Here is a 26,410-nt window from a genome sequence, read left to right on the forward strand (position 1 = left end):
GTAGAAATTGACAGAACACTGTAAATCAACTATAATGGAATAAATAAAAATCATGAAATAAAAAATTAAAAAATAAAAAGTAAATGTTTCATTCATCTTTTCTTTCCTGGGCCACGACTCTCAGCCATTCTTATGTTCTACAAGTAGCAAGTATCATCTTAATGAATGCTTCATCCTGCCATACCAATCCACTCTGCCTTAAACATCACCTCATCTCCTAGAGTTTCCTTAATCTAAGGATAGACTTTATGGTGCATTGATGGGCCAGACCTGAAACTTAGAAGTTACCTAAAACTTTCCCCACTGACCCCTGCATCCACCAGAGGGTTTCCTGTCATATGCGCCAACATTATATGTAATTTTCCAAAAATCTTCTTTCGCACCTCACCTCTCGTGGCACTGAGCATTTCCCTCCTCTGGGCCCTCACCCGAGCTTACTTCACTTATCTTACACATAAATATTTTTACTGGGCTGCCTGTTCCCTTAGACTGCAAATCCTTTTGCAAAGGGAATGGTGCACAGAAAGGGGTAGAGACCTCAGAATGTATAGAGGTGGACAGAAGGTGGCACAGTATATCCAGGGATTTCAAGTCCATGTGGGGGAACAAACAGTTTACTGAAACCCCAGTGGTTTCAAGAACCAAGTTTGATTGCCATCAAGAAACAAGTCTGATCTCATTTCAAAAGCCTAACCTGGGGAGTAGACTGGAGTGTACAGGACTTAGTTTTCCAAGGCCAGCTTCAAAGATAAGTAGACACCATTGTCTTGGCTGCCCACATTTCTTCTGGCTGTATCCTCCCTTTGGCACCATCAACAAGACAAGACTCTACAATTCAGGATTTCAGAAGCCAGTCTTTTTAGTTATTTTTTCTTTCTTTTTTACTCTTTTTTTTTTTTGAAGCCATTTAGTTGATTTTTTTTAACTGAAGTATAGTTGATTCACCATGTTGTGTTAGTTTCAGGTCTACATCAAAGTGTTTCAGTTATGGAGTTTCCATTGTAGCTCAATGGTTAAGGAATCTGACTAGGAACCATGAGGTTGTGGGTTCGATCCCTGGCCTTGCTCAGTGGGTTAAGGATCTGGCATTGGTGTGAGCTGTGGAGTAGGTTGCAGATGCGGCCTGGATCCTGTAGTTGCTGTGGCTCTGGCGTAGGCCAACGGCTACAGCTCCGATTAGACCCCTAGCCTGGGAACCTCCATACGCCGCAGCAGCAGCCCAAGAAATGGCAAAAAAAAAAAAACAAAACCCGAAAAACAGAACAAAACAAAACAAAAACAAAGTGATTCAGTTATACATGTATATATACATATATATATGTACGTATATATACACGGTATATATATCTTTTTCTTATTTTTTTCATTATAGGTTATTACAAGATATTGACTATACGCCCCTGTGCTATATAGTAAGTCCTTGTTTATCTCTTTTATATATAGTAGCATGTATGTACCACCTCTCTCGCTCCATGCCCTACCTCTGGTAACCACAAATCTGATCTGTTTTTCTATAAGTTTTTTTGTTTGAAGTATAATTGACCTAAAATGCCATGTCAGTTACAGGTGCACACCACAGCGATAATTCTAGAGGTTACAAAATGATCACCATGATAGGTCTAGTTCCTACCTGTTACATTATTATTGACTAGATTACCCAAGCTTTAAATTTAATCACCATGCCTCATTTACCTTGTAACTGAAGTCTGTACTTCTTTATTAATTTATTATATACTTGATTAATCTGAGCCTTGGTTTCCTCATCTGTAAAATGAGAAGCATGAACCAATTAAAGGATTTCTAAGGTCCGTCCACCTTGAATATTCTTCAGCTCTCGGAAGAGAGATTTCCCACTCATGAAGCCAAAAGAATTCTCGCTCCTCCTGTCAGCAAAAGAACCCAAACTCATCTATCTATCTAGCCATCAGGCTGAGAAGGGATGACAATAGCCACCCAATATGTTTCTATTGTTTATAGAACGAAAAAGAAATCTTATGGAAAAGTAACTACTCAGCTTGGGCAAGCACATTATGTTTCCATGTGCCATGTTTCTGTGTCTAGAAAACTAGTTTGCATGCTAAAGTAATGACCTCTCATATAAAACGAGGGTTGTGTTGCAAGCAACGGAAAACCCGATTTGGGCCTAGGCCCCTAAGAAAAGAGTTTTCGAGACATGCATAATAGAACAATTCAGGATGTAGTTGGTTTTAGCTAGGGAAAGGTGAGTCATTTCACTGAAGCTACAAGGTAGCAATGCAATGGGGGAAGGGTAAACATGAGTGGGTGCTAAAGGAATCACATATACCACCATTTGCAATTTTTTTGGTCTTTTTTTTTTTTTTTTTTTAGGGCCACATCCGTGGCATATGGAGATTCCCAGGCTAGGGGCTGAATTGGAGCTGTAGTCACTGGCCTACACCACAGTCACAGCAATGCCAGATCCAAGGCACACCATGTCTGAGACCTACACCACAGCTCACACCAACTCCAGATCCTCAACCCACTGAGCGAGGCCAGGGATTGAACCTGCATCCAAATGGATACTAGTCAGATTCGTTTCTGCTAAGCCACGAGCAGAACTCCCATCTGCAATTGTTTACCCCATTTTTTTTTTTCTTCTTACTCCTTAGAATAGAAATGAATTACATTATAAATGATTTTTTGCCATTTCTTTTTTTCTTCACACACTTGCAAGCAAATATTCTACCTGCACCAGCATAAAAGAGCATGCCCAACATTTAGAATATTAAAAGTTCATCCTCCTTTTTAGATTGATTTTCCTTCTAAATGGCCCTGGATTTATTGTACAGTGCTTGAGAAGTCAAAAAGTCCTCATTTGGTTTGGCCATCCTCCAGTTAAGAGCGGACGATGTTCTGCCTTATGTAAACTTGGGTCTATGCTTGTAGCCTCCCTCTGTGCTGTGACTCAAGAGTCAAAATAAGAATAATTTGCTCAGTAACGCACTCTATGACAAGGTCTTCAGTCCTAATCATTGCAAAGTCACATTTTACTCTCTGTGAGGCCATTCAAAATAATACAAAGGCTACCCACTGGCAGATGAGCATTTGACAAATCATGAAGTAAATACAAAACACTGTTTACATAAGTAACAGGTATTTAAAATGTTCTTCTTACCTGGTAAAAATAGAAGGCAGATTCCATATTGGTAGTTAACTGAGAGCAGTTGACACCTTGGAGACTAGAGCCAGTCTATTGGTTTCAAATCATTTTGAGTAGTCTACATAACCTTAGGCAGCTTTCCATGCCTCCGCCTTCCCAGGTGTAAAATGGGGATAATAAGAGCCCTGTCTTAAGAGGCTCTTATTATCGCCTAGTAAAAAAGTCACTAGGGAACTTGGTTGATGGGCATCCTTACATATGCTTTTACAAACTATCAGTAACTTCTTCTAGAAGGCATTCCCAGATGCCTTCTAGAAACAGATGAATCTGATTTTGAGAAGCTATGGTGGACACTTAGATTTAACGTAAATAAAAATAGAGGTTGATGGCTGAGATTGTTGGAAGAGCAAGAGCGCCTCCATTTTTTCTATGCTATGAGATTCCGAGACTTGGATTACCTATGCTCTCGGAAATAGGAAATATTTAAAACAGGGGCCCCAATACCCTACTATCCATCGAATCTTAGAGTTGCAAGTATAGTTGGTCTAATCTAGAAGTTTGCAGCTGAGATTAGTATCCACACCTGAGGCAGCTGGACGTGTGAGGCAGCTGGCCTGTCACGGTGACTGGAGGATGCTTCAGACATTTAGTACCAGGGACTACGCAGGACACCAAATATTCTGCTAAGTGCACACCCACTTTGTGCAGCATGGACCCGGAATGCTTGGTTACTATTACTCAGGGAAGAAACATCTTGTCCAAAAATGACCGTGGTGCCCATCTTTGGAAACACACGTTCTCCAACCTCTTACTATAGGCATATAGTTAGAGGTCCAGGGGTCATCCAGCCAGTGTGAGCACTGGCTCCAAAGTTGAACCCATCCTCTCAAAAAGCCTCGCACTTCATGCTTGTCTTGTTCTCAGCATTAGATGGGTCTTTCCTTATATGGAGGCACATTATCTGTCTTCTGGTCTTCATTTGGCCTGCTGTGGACTACAGCATAATTTGAAATGAAAAATGAAACTTACCAATCTTCAAAACCAATACAAAATATTTACAAATTATGATGTTGAAGTTGTGGCTCTAAGGAGCACCAGATGTTTCTGTAACAGCACATCTGCCATTTCTGGTTCTCTCTTTCTCTCTCAACAGAAAAAACCTCAGAGAGCAAAGCACCACGGTTCACAGAGGCTGCACCCATGATCTCTCTGCACTGAAATGCAGCTTTTCCTAGTGGGATAGGAAATATTTTCTCGACGAGATCCACCAGATTTACAACTAGCTCAGCCATGCCTATGTACTAACTCCAGGTTGAACAATCCCATCACCTCCAAGGTACATGTGTAAGATCTACCCCAGGAATGAGAAATCTCAACAACATAATTATGGAGAAGGTCATCGCAGCATCTGAGCTGTCCCCTGACGTCAGCAGAGGCTGGGAAGCACGCAAGTTGCTGTCAGAAAGCACATCTCCTAGCGGCTAGAAGAGCCACTTAATGTGACTGGAAAAGCAACTGCCTGGGGTTCCGGAGCCAGCTGCCTTTTTGCGGTTGATGAACTTTTTATCAAAGTCTAGCAAATATACAGAAAAGTGCCCACATCCTAAGTGCACAGTCTAGAGCCAGTTTTATTGGTGAAATTTTTCCGACTTACAGAGCAGAGCTAGATCTCCTGCACACTGATGTTCTGCAGTGTTAATAAAGAGAATGGAAAACTATTGTAATTTCTTTATGAATCGATTATAATCCTAAAATCTGCCATAAGAACAGAAGAGGAGAAAGTGAGAAAAAAAGAAAGTGAAAAAGGGAGAGAGAAAGAGAGAGAGTATATAGGCTAATATCACCTTGCTATTCATTAAAAATTCAAAATAAAATAACAAAAATGTCTACATTTTACTGAGCACTGAATAGATGCCATTTCCTAGTGAGACTTACATACTCTGTCTTATGGAATCACAAGGATATCCATGGGGTGGGTATCATTATTTCTCTATTACAGACGAGAAAACCAAAATACCAAAGTTAAATACCTAGTGCCCACAGTCACGTGGTAAATGACAAAAGCCAAGATCAAAATTAAACCCTTATTCCAAAGCCCTGGTTCTTCATCACCAGAATTCAAGCCCTGGTCCTCCATCAAAAATAATTTAAAAAACTATTTATCAAAACTTACTGCCACCCAATAGTTTTTATTCTCCAAAAATACAAAGAGAGTTTATGGATTAACTTCAGAAAAAAATCTACTGTTATATCAAGATAGAAAGGTCACATAACTAAAAGAGATATTTGAAGTCATCTAACAAAATTCAAAATCCTTCTTTCTTAGATATATTTAATAATTTAATAACTGGAAATGATATTAAGATAATACATAGCAGAGCATACTTAAATTTTGCCCACTAAAATTGGGCATAAAATAAAGATGTTCACAATCTACATTATTATTTTTTTCCAGTCTGAAAATTCTGACCAATGTGGGAAGATAGAAATCATAAATAAGAGTTCTATCTAATTTTTAAAAAGAAGGAAAAATACGTAATCACTTGCAGCTAAAGCTATTAGTTCTCTAGAAAACCCCTAAAGAATTAACTGAAAACCTATTAGTATTCACAAGGCAGTTCAATAAAATGATTGGATGCAAGATAAACATACAAAAATCAATAGTTTTTCTGTAGATCAGTGATAACCATCTAGAAGATATAACGGAAAATACTGGAAAAACTCAATAGGTTTCTGTTTTCCAATCATTAACTGTAACAGAAGTCAACTGTCCTTTTTGAGGGGAGGGGGTCTCTTCAGTATATCTAATTTTTTTTTTAAGTTGCAATAATTGTTTATGATTTTTATAAGGCTGGATATTATTTTTTTTTCAATAAATGACTTTTTTTCTCTAGAAGAAAAGACCCAAAAATGAACTTTTTCAAGTTTCAGCACAATGGCTGAAATCATAGTGGAGAATTCTTTGCTTATCAAGTAACCATTTAAAAATTACATAATTATAGCAACAACAGCTTGTAAAAGAGGATCCCAGAATCCTTCACAAAGATTATGATAAACTACGTACTGCGGTTTCTTTAGCTCAGTACTGTAGTCATTTTTTTTGCCCGGTGGAGGATAGCTTCGCAAAGACAATTTGAGACCCTCGGATGGGGTGTTTCAAACTTTTACAAAAACTTTTCTTTTATTCAAGCAAAGAAAATGTTCTCAGTTTTCCATCAACATGAGTTCCTTTTTGCAAAAACACCACATTTTGTATTGTTTTACTGTAGCCTTACATTAGTGCTCATTGAAAACTCTAAAATACAGAGAGGCTGTTCCTAAAGAAAATGCTTTAAAAGAAACCCAAATGTTCAATTATTACTTTCAGTGGCAAAGAATTTGCTGGCACCTTGTTAGAGAACAGAGTAATGAAATCGCAATTTCTCCCATTAGTTAATTAGCACCTTTGCATCTTAAGTATTGGAAGTGTTACATTGTTAATTACCTACAAGTCAGCTCTCAAAAATCAGTGGCTGCTTACATACTTTTTTTTTCTTATGCATGGGTTTACACAACCCTTAAAAAACACACACACACACACACAAAACTATAAAAGAGTCTTTCTTGTGCATAGGCTAAATGTTACAAAATGTAGTGTTTAACCGCTAAAGGTAAGTTGGAGTCAACTAGTGCCCCTGTATTGATCTCTTATTTCTCCCAACACTTTTCGTCTAATCCTCTCCATAATTACATGAACTGCTAGAGCTTTCCTGAAGCTGTCAATTTCTCCTGCATCTATTTTCAAATGGCCAGCGGAGAAGCCGTCTGGGCAGTAGATCAAACTGTCAATGTTTCCAACTCGGGACAACTGACAATACCCCTGAAGTTTCCTGGCACATCTGTCAAGAGCCTCCTAGAGTCTTTCAAAACACATGCCCCTTGGAAGGGAGCAAGCAGGGTGGAGGAGGCAGAAAGGTATTGATCCATTCTTTTAACATGCTAATCGGCCTGGGGGCTGCTTCTGTCGTGGCCAAGCCGAACACTTCAAAAGGAAACTGTTTTTCAAAGTGGGATGTCTTTTTCAAACACTTAAAACTGAAGACAAATGAATCTAAGCATCAAGTTCACAGTGCAACTCAAAAGAAGCCTAGTCAAACAGAACCAGGATAGTGATACAAGCAAAGGTGGCCTGAAATTAATTGATGGTAACAAGAAGTTTAAAACATACCTTAAATGTCTAAAGCCTGTGTGTCCCTCATAACCACTTAGGATGTAACCTATTGAGTATCTTACATTAATCCTTGGGAGAAAAATTAAGACTGATCCAATTAAACCAATGTAAAATATCAAGAACGCTGATATTGAGGATTGCTTGGACAGCCCCATAAATGTGAAAATGGGAATAATATCGTTCAGGTAATTAGACTTTGAACTGGCAACATAAGTGAAGGCTAAACAGAAAAGAAAAAAAAAAAAGGAGGGAAGGGTAAGAGTATCATTATGAAAGTATCTTGCCTTTGTTAACAGTTTATTATTTCGTCAGTGAAGCATACAGTACAGATAAGACTACAAGACATAATTAAGTGCATAAAGATCGCATAGTATTATTAAGTTTGTAAAATTAATTCATCCAACGTGAAGATTTGCTCAGCTCTCAGGTCATGTATTTCTGGGGATATATTGTTTGCTGTGAGTGGTTATCAACAGAAAAAGCTGTATAAAGAGAAGGCAGCTCTGGTAACGAAGAAACCACTGGGGAAGGCAATGGCTGGGAAACCCAGGCGTCTCAAATCAGGGATGTTCTTGAGGACAAAAGCCCATGAGAAAGGCATTCCTTTCTGAGCTGCGTCTTAACTGATCCTGAGGTTGGCCCATATTTACCTGCCATGGTATTATGGGAGAAAAGCAGTATTCTGTTAACCTCTGACCCCTGGGATCTGCAGCAGACAAAGGACCAATCTGGAGGCCTGGGAGAACATAGCCAAATGTCAAACAGCAGGGGAGCGATTGTTAGGGAAACAGTTGGCTTGGGCACAGCCAGCTTCATTGGGGCAAACTGCTATTCACAGAAACAAGCCATGAAGAGATAACCCCATAAAATATGAACAAAATGGGACCTTTTCTGCCTTGCTTCTAAATTGTTAGCTTTATGGGACTTCATGCTGAACAGTATGAAAAAAATCCAATTTGCTTTGAAGCGCATTAGTCTAACATCCTAATTATTGTTTACATTGCCATTTGCCTTCTATTAAGAATTGAATAATTACCCAGCACTTCATAGTTTAAAAATACAAGCAAACAGGATTATCTGGGTAATTAAGAAACTGTACCATAGCTTTGTACTGCTGTGGAAAATATCTGTACACGTAAGGGAAATGATAATTATCAATCAACTTACTTCAAATGGTATTTTAAGGATTTTGAGCAATTTGAGATCTGTAACTTATTAAGAAGAGGTTAGTAAGATCACCTTTGAGAAGCGTGGGTCTGTTTAAATCCATCCTTAGAAACAAGAGCCAGATAAGCGGCTGAATTTTCTCATCCACTAATGACACGAAAGAACATACCAAGTGCAGAGCCTTCTGCTGTTCTTTAATCCTAATAATCCATCCCAAATGGACTCTGAACAGCATCATCAAACTTTGTCAGACCATGTGGAGCTAAACCAAAGCTCTTCCCCATTCAGATGTTGTTTTAGCTGACCCTGCCTCCACTTGATTATACTGCAAAGGTTGGCTATGCCCGTTTTCTGCCCTGCGAAATTAGCCCGAACTCAAAACTAATTGAACTTCAAAAACATTTCATGGGAAGTCCTCTTCTTCTAGTTTATAGAAGACATATGACCAAGGGCCTCTGAAGACAGTGCTGTTTCCAGCAGAGGGTGAAATGTGTTGGGTTACAACATGCTGCGTGCACACATTTCCATTCGAAGGGAATAAAGCAAAAGTTATGGACATTTGGAGACACTGGGTGGGGTGGGAAGACAGGAATTCAAAAGGCAGTTTTCAAACCAAAGTAAATACACATACGGAATAAGGACCAGAATGATAATCAATACATGTTGGAAAGAAATTTCTCTGGGACATAAGTGAAAATAAGGGATTTTAATTGTGATTCTAGGTACAAAAACTGCTGTATTCATTCACTCACAGATGTAGGAACAGGATGAAAATACCAATGGTGAATCTATACGTTATATGCTTTCAATATCTATTTGTTGAAGGAATGAATAGATTCCAGCCCACCGGTGACCTAAAGCCTATTTTCGGAACTTCCTGAGATCTGACAATTCTCTTTCAAAGAATTTTATCTTTTTACTTGACAATTTTTTTAAGCCCTTTGTTGGGACACTTCTAAACATTCCTAGCATAATCTGAATAGTGCCATCTCCTCCCACCTCAGGAGGAACAGCAAGATTCCAGCTGAAGCTGTCACTAAACAGACAAGCCAAGGGATTCACCAAGACTAGGTTCCTTTGCAAAGGTCAAAATGAAATGAGCAGCGGGAGCTAGGGTTGTTCTGCATGGGGCCAGGGGCCCCAGGAATGACAACCAACCACACGGGGCGGGGGGTGGTGTCTGCACAAAAAGGGCCCTGTGCAAATATCCAACTCTCGGCCTCCCACCCCCAATCTCTAGAAGCATTCAAATCAAAACCGAATTAATTTGCATGGTGTCTAAATCACTGGGTTCTGCATAAACAGAAGGAGATTTTGGCTGGAGTTTCCAAAGGAAGCCCTCGTAGCCTTTGTGAAAGGGGGAAATGGGTGTGCTGTTTTGCATGAGGGCGCATACAGAATATGCAAATGAAGGATCCGCTGCCTGCAAAAGCAACCCCGGCGGACAGCTGAGGACCCGCATTCACCCAGAAAAGGCTCTGAGTCTCCAAGGGGAGTTGTAAGTGGGACCAACCAATTGTTTCCCAGGGAGCCCAAATAGACCCTGAATATTCATAAAATGTCCATTTAGTCATGGGACTATTAATTACCCTCCAGATCATGGGCCCGAGTGACCTCACCTACTCTCCTCCCCGCAAATGGCTCAGAGGTGCCAGCTGTGAAGGGACACAGTAAGAAAGGTTTCAAGCCCCAAGTGAAAAAGATCCAGCCTCTCAGGGTCCAGGGGACAGCCGAAGCCTTCTTGAATCAGTCCTTCTCATAAGCACAAACTACAGAGCGCACTGAAGCATGTCCCTGGACACAGATAAACCGTTTTTAAAAAGCCAAGAGCTACAAATTGCTCTTGATTTTATAGAAACATCTAAAGGGTTGATTAAATAAAATGTCATTCTTCCAAGCTACCTAAATCTCCCAGATTCTGAAAGTTTTCAGAGTTTTCTTCTTTCATTTTCATCTTAAAGTGTCTGCAGAAGACAGAAGCACAACCTCTGTACCTGCCAGAGAAACTAGAAGCTGCTAGACTAATGCAGCTCATTAGTCAAAACCCAAACTTTTGGGTCTCATGACCCCTGGACATGCTTAAGATTGAAGACCCCCAAATGCTTTCATTTATGTGAGTTAAAGCTATCAATGCTTACCATTAGAAATTGAAACTAAGATAAATTCATTTAAAAATATCAATAATAAACCCATTACATGATAACAGAAGTAACACATTTTAATGGAAAAAAAAACCCCTGTATTTTCTAAAACAAAATTAGTGAGAAGAGTGGCGTTGGTTTAATAGAGGCCAGCTGTATGCTCTATTTCCTTCTACATTCAATTTGATGAGATATTGCACACCAGGTACCCTCTGGAGAACTCCACTCATGAGAAAAGCGTGGGGAAAAGGCAGATGACATCTTAGTATAAACGTTTTGACCTTACAGACCACACAAAAGGGGCTTGGGGAACCCAGGTGGAACACACTTTGAGAACTGCTGCAGAATGGAGGATTTGATCAGTCCAGAAAGACGAGCCATTTCACGCCATCCTCTACCCTTGTGTATATCACCACTGCTGCCCCTTCCAAAACAAACAAACAAACAAACAAAATCCACCTCTACTTTGCAACCTAAACTGGTTTTCATTGTTGGACAGATAATGACCAAACAGCACATATTGTCACCATATTTCTATTGGCAATAAAATTGACAATAACCTTTTCGACTTCCTAAGTGTTTAATGATTCTAGGCACGTACCAGCTTATATGTGAGAATCACAAATAACAGCATATCATTATCACCAATCTGCAAATCTAAACTTGAGGTTAGGGAGGTTAAGTTAGTAACTATGATTGCACACTTGAATAAGGAGCACACCTAGACACTAAACTCAAGACTCAGACGCCAAAGGCAGGTCTTAGCCATTTTGTACTAATAACTGTTAATTCACAGACTGCAGAGATTTTTGAACATTAAGGCATAGAGATGGTTCATAACCATGATGAAAACAGTTAAGACCCAAATGAAGTAGAAATTACAAACAAGGACCTCATTACCATATTAGTCACACGCAAAGATTTTGATATATCATATTGATTCCACAAAACATTACTCCACCAAATAAATGTTTAATAGGGAACAGGCCACAATTCCTTCTGCATTTATTTATTCATTGGTTCGATGAACATTTAATGAGACCCCACTCTGTTCCATAATCATCAGTAGTGTTACTTGTCTGGTTATCCTGCCCTGAACTCCTCCACCTGTATGTTTGCGATCAAGAAGTTTTACTAAATTCACTTGACCAAGACAAAGCCAGAAAAATAACAAAGCAAGGTTAATCATTCATTAAAAAAAAAAAAAAAAAAAAAAAAACTGCGTGATTTACAAATTAGAGTGTTTGTTTAAAAGTATTACCAGGACAAACTAAGAAACCCTATCAACCAATAAGGAAAAAATTAAAAGATGATAAATTCATACTACAGAATATTACCAATTTTGAAGGATGAAGAAGTTATATTCTCTAATATAGAATGATATCCATAATAAATAGACAAGAATCATAAAACAACATAGGAGGATGTTCCATCTCTGTTATTTTTTTTAGATACATGCATATAGATATATTTGGGTTATCTGCCAAATTATAAAGAGTGGTAACTCAGAAAAAGTTGGAGAAGAATTTGAAGCCTAACGTTCTTTGGTAACATTGCACTCATCAACTAAACACACACACACACACACAAACGTAAGCAAACAAAACAAAAAAATAAAAAACTACCTCCCCAAACCTAAGTATTAAAATTTAATGATGTGAAAGTCAAACCTGTATCATGATCACCTCTGCTTTGCACGGTGGGAGCTGAAAAGCCATTTAATTGGTCTTTCTCCTAAAGATTCAAGTCTTAACAGAATAATTATGTCTTAATTCATTTTTGAAAAGTACCAGAAAGCTCAGTCAGATTAAAATAAGTCATCACATCTTAAATACCAGATTCAGAAATCCCTAACTGAGATAATTCCTATGTGATGCTTTGCTGAATCCGAAATAGAGACCCTTGCCTGATTCACACTCACAAAAGAAGTCTGGTCACATGTAGGGGGGAAAATAAAAAAAGGTATAACAGAAAAAGGACAATAATTAAACCCTGCTCTTCTTGTATGTAAAGAATTGCATCTTTCAATGATCACAGCCACGCTTCAAAGCCAGAGATAAAAGCAGCCATGTGATTGAAGCAATTGATTCTTAAAGACATGATTCAAAGGTAGAAGGAACATTTCAAAAGTGGAAAGGATATGAAACAGCATCTCTCTGAACTATATTTTAAATGCTTTCTTTCCAGTACTTCTTTCTCCTAAGATCATTCTACAATATATTATGAAAATAATCATTTTTTTTAAGCACAGCTCTTTTCAGAGCACACATCTGAAATATTTACATTTTACAACCATCAAAGCATTCCTATCTTCTTTCTTTTCAAAAGCGCTCTTAATAAGATACCTTTTGCTTACATGAGGCATCATATATGTAATGATATGCAATATGGATCCTAGATATAGATAACTCCCAACTACTTAGAGCACATTTGTATATTTTAGTAAGGTTTGATCCTTATCTAGCATAATTTTGTCACAATTGTGATTGTTTGGCCTTAAGTGACTCCACGAATGTTTCCTTTTTATTAGTATTATTTTTATATATGCTCTCTGAAAACATTGCTTATGAATATTTCACAAAGAGTAAATCTGTGACTTTTTCCTTTCATTTTGCAGCTTTTTAATTAAGCCCAAAATGAAGTTAATAAAGAATCTTTTCCTCTCTTCCTTCTGCTTAATATTTCTGAGGTAGTAAAAACAACTCTGTAAGACATCTGGAACATTCCCTCACGGGGGGGGGGGGTATGTGTGTGTCGGGTGGGGTGGGGGTGGGGGTTCTGAGGTGAATTTTGTTTCCTCTTTCCAACCAGCGAGAACAGTTACTTATCTTCCGCAACCATTCACTAGGCAAGTTCAAACTACTGCCCATGCCAGCCAGACATTCTCCTGCAGAAGACAAATGAGTGCCTTACACTGTGTTTCTGTCCTGCGGAGACTGAGCCCAATCATTTCAGAAAATGTTATTCAAGAGCAGAATGAACTTGCAGCTGCTTCAGGGGGCGAGACGGCCACCACGCTGCTGCTCTTGACACTTCGGACGGGCTCCTCACCCTCCATCTGCATTAGCATGTCCTCCTCAGAGGTAAGAACTCTAAGAGGAAGTGTAGTCCTGTCCCCAAGGTCCCTTGAGGACTCTGGCAGATGACCAGGGTTAGAGTCAAACAACAGCACACACCAGGCCCCCACCCGCCCTGGCCATTTTTGTCCAAGGATCTTTTGTCAAACATTTAAGATCTTAATCAATCTTCACTCTGACCTCCCAGACCCCACGGAAGATGGATGAGGAAGTAGGTGACCTTTCACCTGTTCTTCTATTCGTCCTGCCACAGTAGGCCCATTGAAAAGACAAGTGAGGAGGAACCTGCCGCCAGAGTTCTTCAGACGTGCCCATTCTCCTTTATGTCCTTTCTTAAGCTCTCTTTGCATCACAGTCTTTCTTATCCCAATCCCACATCACTTTTCTTTCACTCAGAGGAAAGTTCTCTTTGCTATAGGGGAGGAGGGGAAAAAAAAAAAAAAAAAAAAAAAAAAGGACACTCTCCAAATATCATTTTCAAATGGGCCTTATTCTTTGTTAGGGCAAAGGCAATGCTTCCTATCTTTGTCCTTGACTTCCAAGAGTGGCTGAAAGATGGACTTTCCTTTTACCGTTTCAACTCAACATCCTGAAAAGTCAACAGCTATGCCCTTGGTAAGAGCAGAGTGATAAAAGAAATGTGAGCTGAAACATCAGTTTCATGTTTTATAATCTAAAAGTGATTTTTTTTCCCCCAGTTTTACATCACTGTGTCCTCATAGCAAGTCTCTAAGCTACGTACAACTATTATCAACCCATTTTATAGATGCACCCACCAAGAGGGTTTAAGAAACACGCTCAGGGTCTTGCATCAAAAAGTAATCAAATGGATACACATTGCCTTAGTACCCATGTTCTTTCTGCTCCACCTCGATAATCCTGATACCCCAGTAATAATGGCCTGTGGAGGCAACCGTTTTTACCACTCTTAAGTTCTTTACAGTCTTGAGTCATCTTTAAAAAGTCTCACTCAAGTTTGGAATTTAAGACTTCTTCGCATTCAAGTTTTCTCTTCCTCCCCAAATTCATCAGATTCACCTGGCAGTCTTAAAAATAAGCAAAGTGCAAGGTTATATGAAAAAACTATCTTCTTGAAAGAGTTAATCGTTTTATGAGTAACAAGGAAAACACCTGGGTAGCAAATGAGAAAAGAATGACGATTCTCAAAAAAGCTTAATCAACTGTCCCCTTCCATTAAATATCTGGCCTTGAGTTAGGAACGGGTTGCTTAGAAACGGGGTGGACCTAAAACATCAAGCCCCACCCTTTCCATGAACCAAGTGATGAACTGGATTCCCAAGATTATTTCCATAAAGCAAACCACTACAATGTTCAATTACCTTCGCATTCACTTCCCCCTCCATCTTTTTCTCTTTTCCTTCTAATTTGGGTTGTAAAAATGTCAAGGAGTTTCACAGTGCAGCAATGTATGAGTTACTGGGCTCTGTGACAATTGAAAATCAATGACATTAGATACCAAGAGAGGTATTAATGCCAGAAATGAGAACATTGGAGCAAAAAATGGAAGATGATTTTTTTTTAAATATATATGTAAGAATCTTGACATGTAAAGACGTGCAAGTCCTGTTTTACACGAATCAGAAAGGCAGGATAATTTACCCCAAGATGTGATGCCATGTCATGGCTCTGTTCTTTCCTGTTCCTGCTATGATGATTGTAATTTAGGTGCCAATAACACTACTTTCACACATTTTCTAATATAATGCCACAATATACTTTGGGGTTTCAATTTGGTACAGCTTACCTAGTAGTTGGTAGGTCGAAAGCAAACAAAATTGGCAAGAAATTTATCTTAGTAAAAAACAAAAACTTGGAATTCCAACTTTTAAATTTTCAAGCTAACAAGTTTACCTTTTGACTCCAGGTCAACAGAAAAGTCTTTATTCTATTTCCAATGAAATGAAACGGCAGTCATTGTTAGCTACTTTTAGAAATAACTATAGCAGATCGAGAATGACACTTTTTGAAAAGTATGAACTCTGAAAGGAGAAGAGTAACTCTATGACACAAAACTACCCCAAATGCAACTTTATTTAGGTTATAACTGTTGATTTCTAATCAGTCAAGTGGATTCCTCCATAGTTAATCCCACCCTGTCATTAAGATGGTTGAAATGCCAGACAAATTGTTTGGCAGTCAGTTATTTCAGGCTCTTTAATCACCAAATCAGATGAACCATGTGGCAGTGCAGTCTACAGCTCAAAATTCACTCTGAGAAAAGATTAAACTGATCTGTTCCATGGATGGGACCAAGCATTACATGCTTTAGTGGTAACCATAATAAGATTGGCAGCAGCAGCCTATTGATAACCACTGAAAATAAATACCAAGTGGAAATGAAAACCTTGGGATAACTGATTTTTTTAAAGCCTCAATCCACACATGACACGAGCAATCCATATAAATATAGATTACTCCCAGCCCTTATTCAAATACAAAGACACCAAAAAGAAAAAAAAGTTTGCAAAACCCCAAAAAGGGGAATTAAGGAAAGAGGGAACTGCAGACAATGAACCTTAGATGAGAAAAAGTCACCTTCATAATATGATAAATATCAATTAACATGATAAAAAAATGTGTTTCTTCAAAAACTCCATAATCAAAATGAATCACAGTTTACTAGTGCCTCTGGCCACAGATTGAATAAGAAGACTCGTCCTAGCTCTTTATCACATCCTCTGGGAAATCAAGAGGTCTTTCATCAAGATTCATTTCACTTGGAGACCCTATCAACGGGCACCCAGTGGCAGACAGCGCACTTGACACCTTGTCACTCCACTTTGCTAGGCCACATCTACACTGGTGCACAAGGCAGGAAAAACTGGATTTTTTTCATGCAGCTTGATTTTAATCAGCAGGAGGAAATTGGAACAACACATCCTACTTCCAGATTTACATCATTCAAGTACATATCCATCGACCAGAGCTGTTTACTGACAGAACACTGGTTGGAAAGTGTGTCCACCCTCTTTAAGAAAGGATCAGTCAAGCCTGTTTCTTCAGCTTGTTCATTTACATTTCAGAGGGTGCATCAAGCCAGTCCAGATCTAAGAGCCTGTTAGCAAATGTGTTTGGCCTTCTGCTGATTACAGCAGCATCATTTATTTGTCAGTATTAGAAATGTCTTAGCTTTGCCACCTGGAGCTATAGCACTTACTCATTAGACCCCTCTGTCCCACCACATCCCACAGGGGCTGCTAATTACTGGCTTGAGTCCATTTCGTCTCATCTCTGATTTAATTACGTGCACAAGGCCAGATGAAAAGTACAACATGGCTCTCCTTACCTTGGCATTCTCCATTCCGCTCTTCATGCCCAGCATTGCATAGACAGTTGCCAATGGGTACCAGCCATTCACCATCTGCCCCACAGTACATTTTTGGCACATCCTTCTCTTCTGAGTTGTTGACACAGGAGCCTCGAACTTCCACCAGAGAAGACGTATCTGCCCCTGTGACGGTGTCTGGAAACTGGGCGAGATTGCGAACTGTGAGCGGACACTTCTTGTAGAAGACGCGGACGGATACCAAGGCGATGCAGGCTCCCACATCCTGAAACGCCAGATAGAACCCCTTTTTGCTCAGTGGCCCCACATCCCGGATCTCTGTGTTCAGCTTCATGATTCGGTCGCCAATGTCCACCTGGGTGAAGCTCTCGTCGGCGGCGATGGTGTCAATTTTGGCAAACTGGCTCTCTCGGATAAAACGCTCTTTGTCGTTGTCTGATTCGTAGTAGTACAGGTTAAACGTCTCCTTGCACGTGCCCATGACACCCGGAAGACTGTTGCAGTCCCTCAAGGTGAACTTGATCTCAATGTACACCCTCTGAGCCCCTTCTCGGGTGATCCAATCAGTTCGCAGCCAGTTATTCTGGCTGGGTTCCATCACGTTGCACACTTGGTAGGTCCGGATTGGTGTATTTTTTTCATCCATAATACTCACTTCCTCCCACTGCAAAGATCCAAAGGAAACGCATCAATTACAAAAATGTCAAAATGCAGTGATTTATCACTTCGATTTTTGCCCTCCTAGGACAGTGAGGTTGTTTCAATAAGGAAGAAAAGAACCCAGCCCCAATTCCTCACTAAGCTAATACTGTATGGAAGTATTTTCTTTTAATTATTTCACAATTTTGCCTAAAATCCAGAGGTATTTCTGGATTTATTGCTTTGGAGTTCTCAGCAGTTCCTCAGGGTGGTCTAACAACCTCAAATTCACCTATTACAACAGCTACAATTTCAAGTGGCAACAGTTCAAATTTTCTCATAAGTGAAAAACTAGTATGTGCATTGTTTCAACAACTGAGCAGAGACTTGCAAATTAAGAGCAGGAAGAGGAGAGCTTGCCAAAAGGAAGACAATTATCAGTTTAATTAGTGGTGCTCCTGTCAGAACTTTGCTCTCCAATAACTAAAAAAAAAAAGGTCAGTCTATTTTTTTTTTCTTTTTTTGTCACTATTTTTTACAGGGGTTAAAAAAAAAAGGAAACTTTATGGTTGGATTTCACAAATACACTGTCATATATAAGGTAGAACACTTTTCAAGAGCATGCATTCAATGAAAAAGTTTGCATATGTTCTTATGTTTAAAACAAAGAGACATAAGTAAACAAGAATGCACACGTGCCTTGCTTCAAAATATTCTGTGGACTTTGAGAATAAAATAGTACGTAGTATTTATTCCCAAGAAAATTTAAAAAGTGATGGTAGGGTTTTCTGTCAATCTACTTCCTAACAAAAAGATTCTAATAGTGGGACAATCAGCAAATCTAATAGTGGGAATAATTCAGCAAAATTCACTGTGACTAGCTGGAGTTTCATTCTTCCTATAGCTTTTAAAATAATCCTAAAAGCAGCAAGATAATTTTGGGGCTCCTACCAGACTGGTAGGCAGCCTCCAAATCTTTGTTAATATCTACAGTAAAGCATTTATAGAGATCTAGTATAAATCAGCTTAAGTATCTAACACATGAATATAATTAGAAGAAGAAAAGAGTTAAAAAAAATCATATTCTATAATAGCTCCACTTAAAGCTCCATTCAACCCAATGAAGTACATAGAATCATAATGTATCTTTTAACGGGTTTCCCATCTGCGCATTGGAAAACTATTAATGGATGGAAATGTTACTATGTGAAGGGCCATAATGCATAAAATTCTGTATCCCTTTCAACTGCCACCATTAGAAAGTTGGAACTGGAAGGGATAAGTGCCCTGTGGTGATTAAAATTTCTTTTTATCCACTAAGCTATAAATCACCAGTAATTTACTTTTTTGGGGAATTTCATGTACATCTAAAAATATATCCCCACCTTCAAAAAAAAACCCTACTCTGTATGCTTCTCATCTCAGAACAAAGGAAATATGGAAAAACACATTTATCGTTGTAAATGGAAGCACATAGGGATATCACCACAGAGTTCACACAGATAATTCAAGTCTAATTTGAATTTTCCAGCCAGAACTTAATTGTCTAAACACATTGATCAGTTCACCAGAACAATGACAAATCTCCCCTTAGTTTTGCATTTTACAATCAGTGTCAGAAACTCAATATACTCCTTTAAATGAACACTGCCAAGAAATTAGGTTTTTGCTACAATGTTGCCATCAGGAGCCATCACTTTCCATTATTTTCATATTTTGCTTAGTTGTTCTGATGGAAAAATGAAAGAACATTGACTGTAATTCATTTGTAACTTGGTGGTGTTGTCAAATAAGCTTTCTTTTTCTTTTTAAAAATAGCAACAACCAACAAATAAATGTCATTATTGTTCAAAATGATAATCCTAAATTTCCAGCCAAGAAAGATGTGAACTGTTCTAACAGTGAGTAGAGATTCCAGAATATCAAAAGATCTAAATATGCTTTTAAGAAGTTTTAAAAATCAATCCTTTCCTACATGGTAGATATGCAATTTATCCTTTCATTTTAAGCCCGGAAAGAAAAAAAAAAAAAGTCTTCTTTATTAAAAACTAGAAATTAATTAAACTTTACAATTTGACACATAATTCTCAATGACTACTATATATATTATTTTGGAATGACTAATGCTATTATACACAAATAAAATTTCACTTCTTTCCTTTCCTCATACTTAAAACATTACTCACATGGTATTTAAGGAAAGGAAAAAAAGTATATTCTATATTCAGAAGTCCACAATCTGCCCACAAAAAGTCCTGGGTTGTATACAGTCAGCTCTGCATAGTATTTTCCTTTAAAGGACATCAAGACAACTGGAAGTTTTGCGTCTAGAAAAAGTGATCAGGTGCTCTTTCAACAGGTCTCAGGAGCTGGAGTGGGGGTGGGAGATGTCTGCAGCATATTAAATTGCAGTAAAAGCTTTCCAGAAACTAGATCGACCATGAACTGTATTGGAAAGTGTGTTACACGTTTCCTTTGAAATAAGTCACATGTATATTTAGTGTAACAAGTCAGGTCCAAAAAAATTATATTAGCCTACTCTCTCCTGAAGCTGAACCGGAAAGGTCAATAAGAAAAATCAGGCTCATTGAACTTTTGAATGCAAGTAATGATACCTTCTTTCCTCAGTGTTGCTAGCAGTTTGAATACATTCAACCTAGAGAGCACTACCCCTGGTGTAGCATGGGAAAGCCTCCTTGAATCAGTGACCTTTCCAGGGTATAGGATTAACAAGAGTCTGACTCTCACAAGATAAAGCTGTACCTTTCTTCCCATTCAAAGGATGAGGGCAATTGCCTGCAATCAGCGGTGAATACAGCCTGTCTACACTGCCAGAGACCTGTCAATCACTCTCCCTCCTTTAAAAAAAAAAAAATGGTTTTGAGGGCAGACTAGAATTTTTCAGCAAGGATACAACCAGCTGCAGTCAAGTTCAGGCAGAGAAACAGGAAGCAGGGCAATCTCCGTTTTATTTCAAATGGATTACAAGACTTGCTTTGGGAAAAGACAGCCTAAAATTCTCCATTTTCAGGACTGCTTTCTTGCCTTGTCTTATTTTTGAAACCCATCTTCTGTAACAGTCTCTATGAATCTTTTTTTTTTTTCAGTTCTTTATTGTGTATTCAATAGCCAGGTGTGAAGTACCGTACTGGGTACTGGTATTATAATTTTTGCCTGATAAAGACTCCTCATCTTTCATCCCCATTGCTTTTAATCAAATGGCTCAGTCACAAATTATTGAGTATGTAAAGGTAGGATGATGTACTTCATTTTTAAAGGATTTGAGAGTTATTTCAATTTGGCAGAAGCCACAGTTACATGTTGTATTGATTTATTTCCAAAGCTGATTCATTCTGACTGTTATGGGGGGGTGGTGAGGGGGAGGGAGGAGAACGTGGCCACTGACCTAATTCTATTCTTTGGATCTTCTGATGGAGGCAGTGATAGCAAATTCGAGAAGAAATGAAGAGTGATGCACACTCTCATACTTTATAATCCAGCCTCCCCATCCTCAAAGATCCAAGATTAAAATAATTTAACTTTGTCCATTTAGTACCAGCACTGCACAAACTTGAAGTTTTTTTTTTTTCCTGCATAGATATTGCCCCTGGCACATGTTCATAATGCTTTTCTCTTCAGTGTTCAAGAGAACAGCAGCTGACTTGAGGCTGTCATAGCAAGTTACGGAGCCCCCCGCTGCTCACACACAGAACTAAACCTGCTCCTGGTACAATCAGAAATATTTTCTCCCTGGTATCTTTATTTATTCACTTTCCTCATCTGGAAACAGAACAATTGCTTTAAAATTAACCCTGTCAGGGCTTCATGGCCATCACAGTAATAGGCATAAATTCTAATTTAGTCCCCGGATCATATTTCTTGTCGGTATTTTAGTTTTAAATAGGCATCTAAGGCTCTGCCTCCACCAATCTCCTAATTTTGAAACCCCTTTCTGCCCTTTTGGATTCCAGTTCTTCCATGACAGAGCTATCCAAAGGGGGTATAGGATTTCTCCAACAAAGCGTAATTCACTTCATAGGCCATGGCGGAAATCTGACCCCCTCACCACAATCAACAAGAATCAAGCCATTAGGACTCTCAGAAAGTTGCTAATCACTCCTTTTTTACCCTGTGGATCAGAGAGCAACTCGGAACTTACCCCTCCTTCCAGAGGGCTTGCTATCCACCCAAGTTCTCCCTGAACAGATCTGGAATCCAATAAGGTAACTGCAAAAAAAAAAAAAAAAAAAAAGAAAGAAAGAAAAAGGAAAGAAAAAAGAAAAAAAAAAAAAAAAAGAAAAAGAAAGAAAAGAAAAGGAAAAGAAAAAAAAGAAAAAGAAAAGAAAAGTGATTAATTTCCAATTGCAAAAAGCAACTACAAAAAACCATTTGCCTGAGCGTTTCCACATGTGCCGGGGGTGTGCATATCCAACTCTGATCAAAACTTAAACTTGGTCTCACTTATGTAAATAATCATTACTCACTTGATCTTCTCCCCTCTTTAAATCTGCAGGTTCTTATTTATTTAACTTGCTTAGCATTTAAAATTCCAGCCCAGGCCTCAGTTGATTCATTTTCTAAAAAGGATGAATAGAGAATCTCAAGTACAATTCAAAAAATAAATACATCTATGTCCGGCAGTTACACTCCAGAGCAAAATCTGCATTCATCTCTGTCTGGTATCTACCCGAGTTATTTGTTTTTGCAAGTTTCAGATGACGGCAGAACTCACCATCATGGTGACCCAGCCACAAGTGAATTCTATCAGAGAGAACTCAAAAGGTCAGGAAAAGGCGCTCCCCTATCATTTTTTTTCCCTCGCCACCACCAAATAAATAGGCCCTGGATGTGGTATCCGCTACTTTTTTAAATATCAAAGTTTCAAAAGGCGGGGGGTGTGGGGGTGGGAAGAAGAGAATGGCAGGCTTGTGGAATTAGAATGCAAATACACAGAAGTATTCTCTTTCCCAGGTCTTTTCGCGGACAATCGGAGACGCCTTCGCCCAAGAGGAAGTCACCGGTTTAAATTTTTAGGTAGGGAGGACTGCCTAATAGATTTAGTGTGCCTGAGCTACACCTAAGAGTGTGTGTTCAAGCTTGGGGGGGCCGGGAGGGCGGCCACATAACGGTGGTAGGCCGCCCAAGCCCAAGCTGGAAGGGTCCTAGGCACCGAGAACGTTGAAAAGGACAATGAATTTCAACCCTCTCTATATTCTCTTTCCCACCAAGATCTGCAGGCCTGGGGGTCGAAAGGCCCATCTCAAAGGAACCACTGGGTTATTAATCTGATCTGAGGCTGGCTCTTCAGGCTGGGGGGAGGGGTGGGCATGGGGAGCCGCCCTCCTTGCGCTCGTGAACCCCAACTCTCAATCCTGCCCCTCCCAGGTCCCTGAATTCTACCCACCTCCCCTCTCATTTCGCCCCAAAGTCAAAGGAGTTAAAACGAGCCTATCTCTCCTGGTTTTCCCCGGGAAGCCTGAATTCCTAGAGTCTGTTAATTATTTTAAAATGTAGAGCCTTCCCTGGGTCGCTCCCGCCCGGAGTGGCGCCCCCTCCTCATTCCCTCTTCTCGGTCCCTAGAGAAAAGCCCGCTACATCCATTTGGATTTATGTAAGGTGGATTAGGGACACAAAGGGAACAATAAGACCCAATTTACAAAAAAAGGGAGGGAGTAGAAAGGGAGGGTAAGAGGGAGAAAAGAAAACGTGATGAGAATAAAAAGCAACAAAATGAATTAATTTTTAAGGAGGAGGCGGGATCGGAGGGGGGTGACACCCCCCCCCCCCATTTCTACACCAGCCTATAGCTCCATCATCACTTTTTTTGTCTGGGGCTCCCAAGTTTTGCTTCTAAACGAAAAAAGCAAGGGGAAAAAAAGGGAAAAAAAGAAAAGAAAGAAAAATCTCCTTTGCGTTTGGTGCAGAGGTCCTGAGGGACGTCCTAACAAGTGTGCAAAGTAGTCAGGAGAAAGAAGGATCCACGACTCGGATCAGAGGAATGACCCTGGGGACCTAGGGGCTGCAGCGGCCGAGATTGCACTAGGAGCCACGTCGGAAGGAGAGAGATGGGCAGAGCGAGGGAGCGCCCCTTTCCTCCGGAGCTGTGTCTGCCGGCAGGTGTGTGAATCTCTGAGAGCCTCTGACTGGCGAACTCTGGGTACCGGCTGCCCAGCTAAGGCTAAGTTGGTTTTTGGCTCCCTCCTTCGGAGCAGGGAAAATGATAGATTGCACGGGAATGGATGGACGGATCTTGGAGAGACGGACGTATGAATGGATGGATGGATGGATGGGAGAGGGTGGGGAGGTGAAGGAGACGGCGAGACTGATGCACGCAGGCTCGAGCGCGAGCATTCGCCGGAACACACGCGCACACAATTAGGACACTCGCGCCCAGGCACACAATTGCTTGCTTACACGCGGGCACCCGCGCACCCACATACACGCATTTGCGCTTGCGCTCATACACACACACGCACACGCAACTCGCCTTTCTCTGAGATCATCAGAAACTAAATGATCACCCCCCACATCCCCGACACAGACACACACACACTGCCTTTTCAGCACGTCCAAACAGACTCGCAGAAAACTGATCACCGACATGGATCCAGTCGGTCCCTCACGGTCCCTCCAAACTAACCTGGTGTACAGTTCAGGGGGCAAAAAGCTAAACCTCTAGTATATTCAACTTGCCGGCAGGTTCCCCAGGTCTTCGGGGTGGCCTGAGGTGAGGCGCTTGGGACTCACTAGGCCAGCGATCGCACCCCCAGGGCGCGGGGCCCTGAGGGGAGAAAGGTGTCTGACGCCGGGTGTTAGAAATCAGGTCACCGGCGACCGGTGAGCTGCGCCACGACCGCTGCGCGGCGGAGGCCGGGCAGCCGGGTCCTGGGAAGCGCAGGGCTCGGGAAACTTTGCAGAAACCGGAGCTCGCAAGGCTTTCGCAAGAACCCAAGAGAGCAGCACGATATCCTCAAGTAGGTCCAGGCTTCCGTTCTCACTCAGCCAGTGTCGAGTGGGAAAGTGACGGTAGGAACAGGTCCACAGAATTTATTTATTTATTTTTATTTTGGTGTTGGCTCCCGGGTATCCCCATAGGGTGCCTCAGGCTGCCTTCGTCGGTGGATGCTGATAAACTTTGTCCTTTCGTTACAAACTTGGGCAACCCCGCCGCAAGAACGGGTCACCTCCCCGAGGCAGGCTGCCCGGCCGCTCCCCGCCTCTCCTTCGGGGATCCCCTCGCCCGGGCCCCATTCTCCGGAGTCAGGGTGCACCGCTTGCACGGGGATCCCCTACACCCGCCGGCCTCGAGTTCCCGAGGACCCCTCGTCCGCCGATCGTTGCCTCTCTGTCCCAGACGGCAGAAAGGCCGCCCCACTCTTACCTTCATTTGCGGGATATACCCTGGAACCGGTGACAGCGTCGCAAATCCCAAAGAGAAACGAAAAGAGGACGAAATAGAAAATCCCAGCCATGGTTCGCCGGTGCCAACGTTGCTCCTGCCGCTTCTATCCCAGTGGAATAAATGCTTAAGTTAGGAGTGCAGCAGGCTGAAGACATTGCCAAGGGGGTGGGCCCGGCCGGTGACGCGCACCCGCCAGTCCCGGGACCTCGGCCAATGGTAGAGCAGAGGGGGCGGTTTGGCCCCGCCCCCACCAGGCAGAGCCGCCCCCGACGTACCGCCCCTCCGGGCTCCGCAGGGCGCTAGGTCTCCCCGGGGTTGGGGTTGCGGGGGGAGGTCTGTGCTGTATCCCGCCCCCGCCGGAGGTAGACGACTGGGTTTCCAGACTGCACCTGGGGTCCAGCACCTGGGGGTCCAGCTCCTGGGCGACAGAAGGAGCTTCGAAAGATTCTGAATTGGTTGAGGACAGTCCGAGGAATGGTGGGAGCCCCCACATCCCCCACGGGCGATTTGAGATGGAGGAAAAGGCTCTTTCATAGCCATTTAAAAAAAAAAAAAAAAGTTTAAAGTTGACCTGCCTCTTTGCTATTGCTCTTTTCTGAGGGTCGAAGCGTTGGCGTCCCGCACGTCCCGACTGGGGCTGCGCCTTCACTCCTGCGCACGGCGACGGCCACCCTCTGCTACCTGGCCCCTTTTTGTGCCTTTGTGGTGCATCTCGGTGTGAAATGCTCTTGGGGAGGGGGGAGATTTGTGGCTTGATAACTCCTTTTCCCAAGCTCCCAGCTGCCTGGAGAGCGGGGACCTAATCAGTCCCTAACGTCGGTCGAGAGCGGCGCTCATCCAGAAGCAGGATTCTATCACGGTCTCCAGAGACTGAACGAAAGACTTTATAGCAACGGAGAAGCCCCCTCTGGCCGCATCTCCGGCCCCGGGATAGTACTCCCCCAAACCTGGCAGGAAACTCCGAGATGACCTTGACTGCGGAGAACCAACTGTGTGTTTCCCGAGGGGAGTCCCTGACTAGCAAGTCCCGGCACAGAAGGCAAAAGCGGAGAGCACAAGGCACACGGGAGCCCGGGAGCTGCCCGGAGTGGTTGCTGCAGCTCAGCGCTCCCGTTGCTCCCCTGCGCTGGTCTGCACAGCTCTTGCAGCCCCCGAAGGCGGTGGTGGGCCAAGGGACCCGCAGAAATCCGCGCAGCTGCGCTCACTGCGGTGCCGCGGGTGTCACTGTGGACCTCCTGGGGGCGCAGGCAGCACGGAGCCCTGGGGTGTCCCCTGATGCCCCGACCGCGGACGCAGCCAACTGAGCGCTGCCGAGACCGCAACGCCGCAGGCGGGCGGGGGACCGG

General features: G+C 41.5%; 1 protein-coding gene across 4 annotated transcripts in view; it reads right to left on the reverse strand.

The window, feature by feature from the left end:
* EPHA4 (EPH receptor A4) overlaps positions 1-25,247 on the reverse strand; it is a 151,006-nt gene extending 125,759 nt beyond the window's left edge. The window contains exons 1-3 of one of the 4 annotated variants that reach the window (XR_002338990.1): positions 25,044-25,247; positions 21,822-21,889; positions 17,024-17,687 (exon numbers count right to left, since the gene is read on the reverse strand). Coding sequence is in view for 2 of the 4 variants with exons in the window: in NM_001134967.1 (NP_001128439.1) it covers positions 17,024-17,687; positions 21,822-21,889; positions 25,044-25,134 (823 nt within the window). In the remaining 2 variants the exon portion in view is untranslated. 4 annotated transcript variants of the gene reach the window in all.

Source organism: Sus scrofa, chromosome 15 (genome assembly GCF_000003025.6).
Source record: "Sus scrofa isolate TJ Tabasco breed Duroc chromosome 15, Sscrofa11.1, whole genome shotgun sequence".
In the NCBI taxonomy this organism is placed as follows: domain Eukaryota; kingdom Metazoa; phylum Chordata; class Mammalia; order Artiodactyla; family Suidae; genus Sus; species Sus scrofa.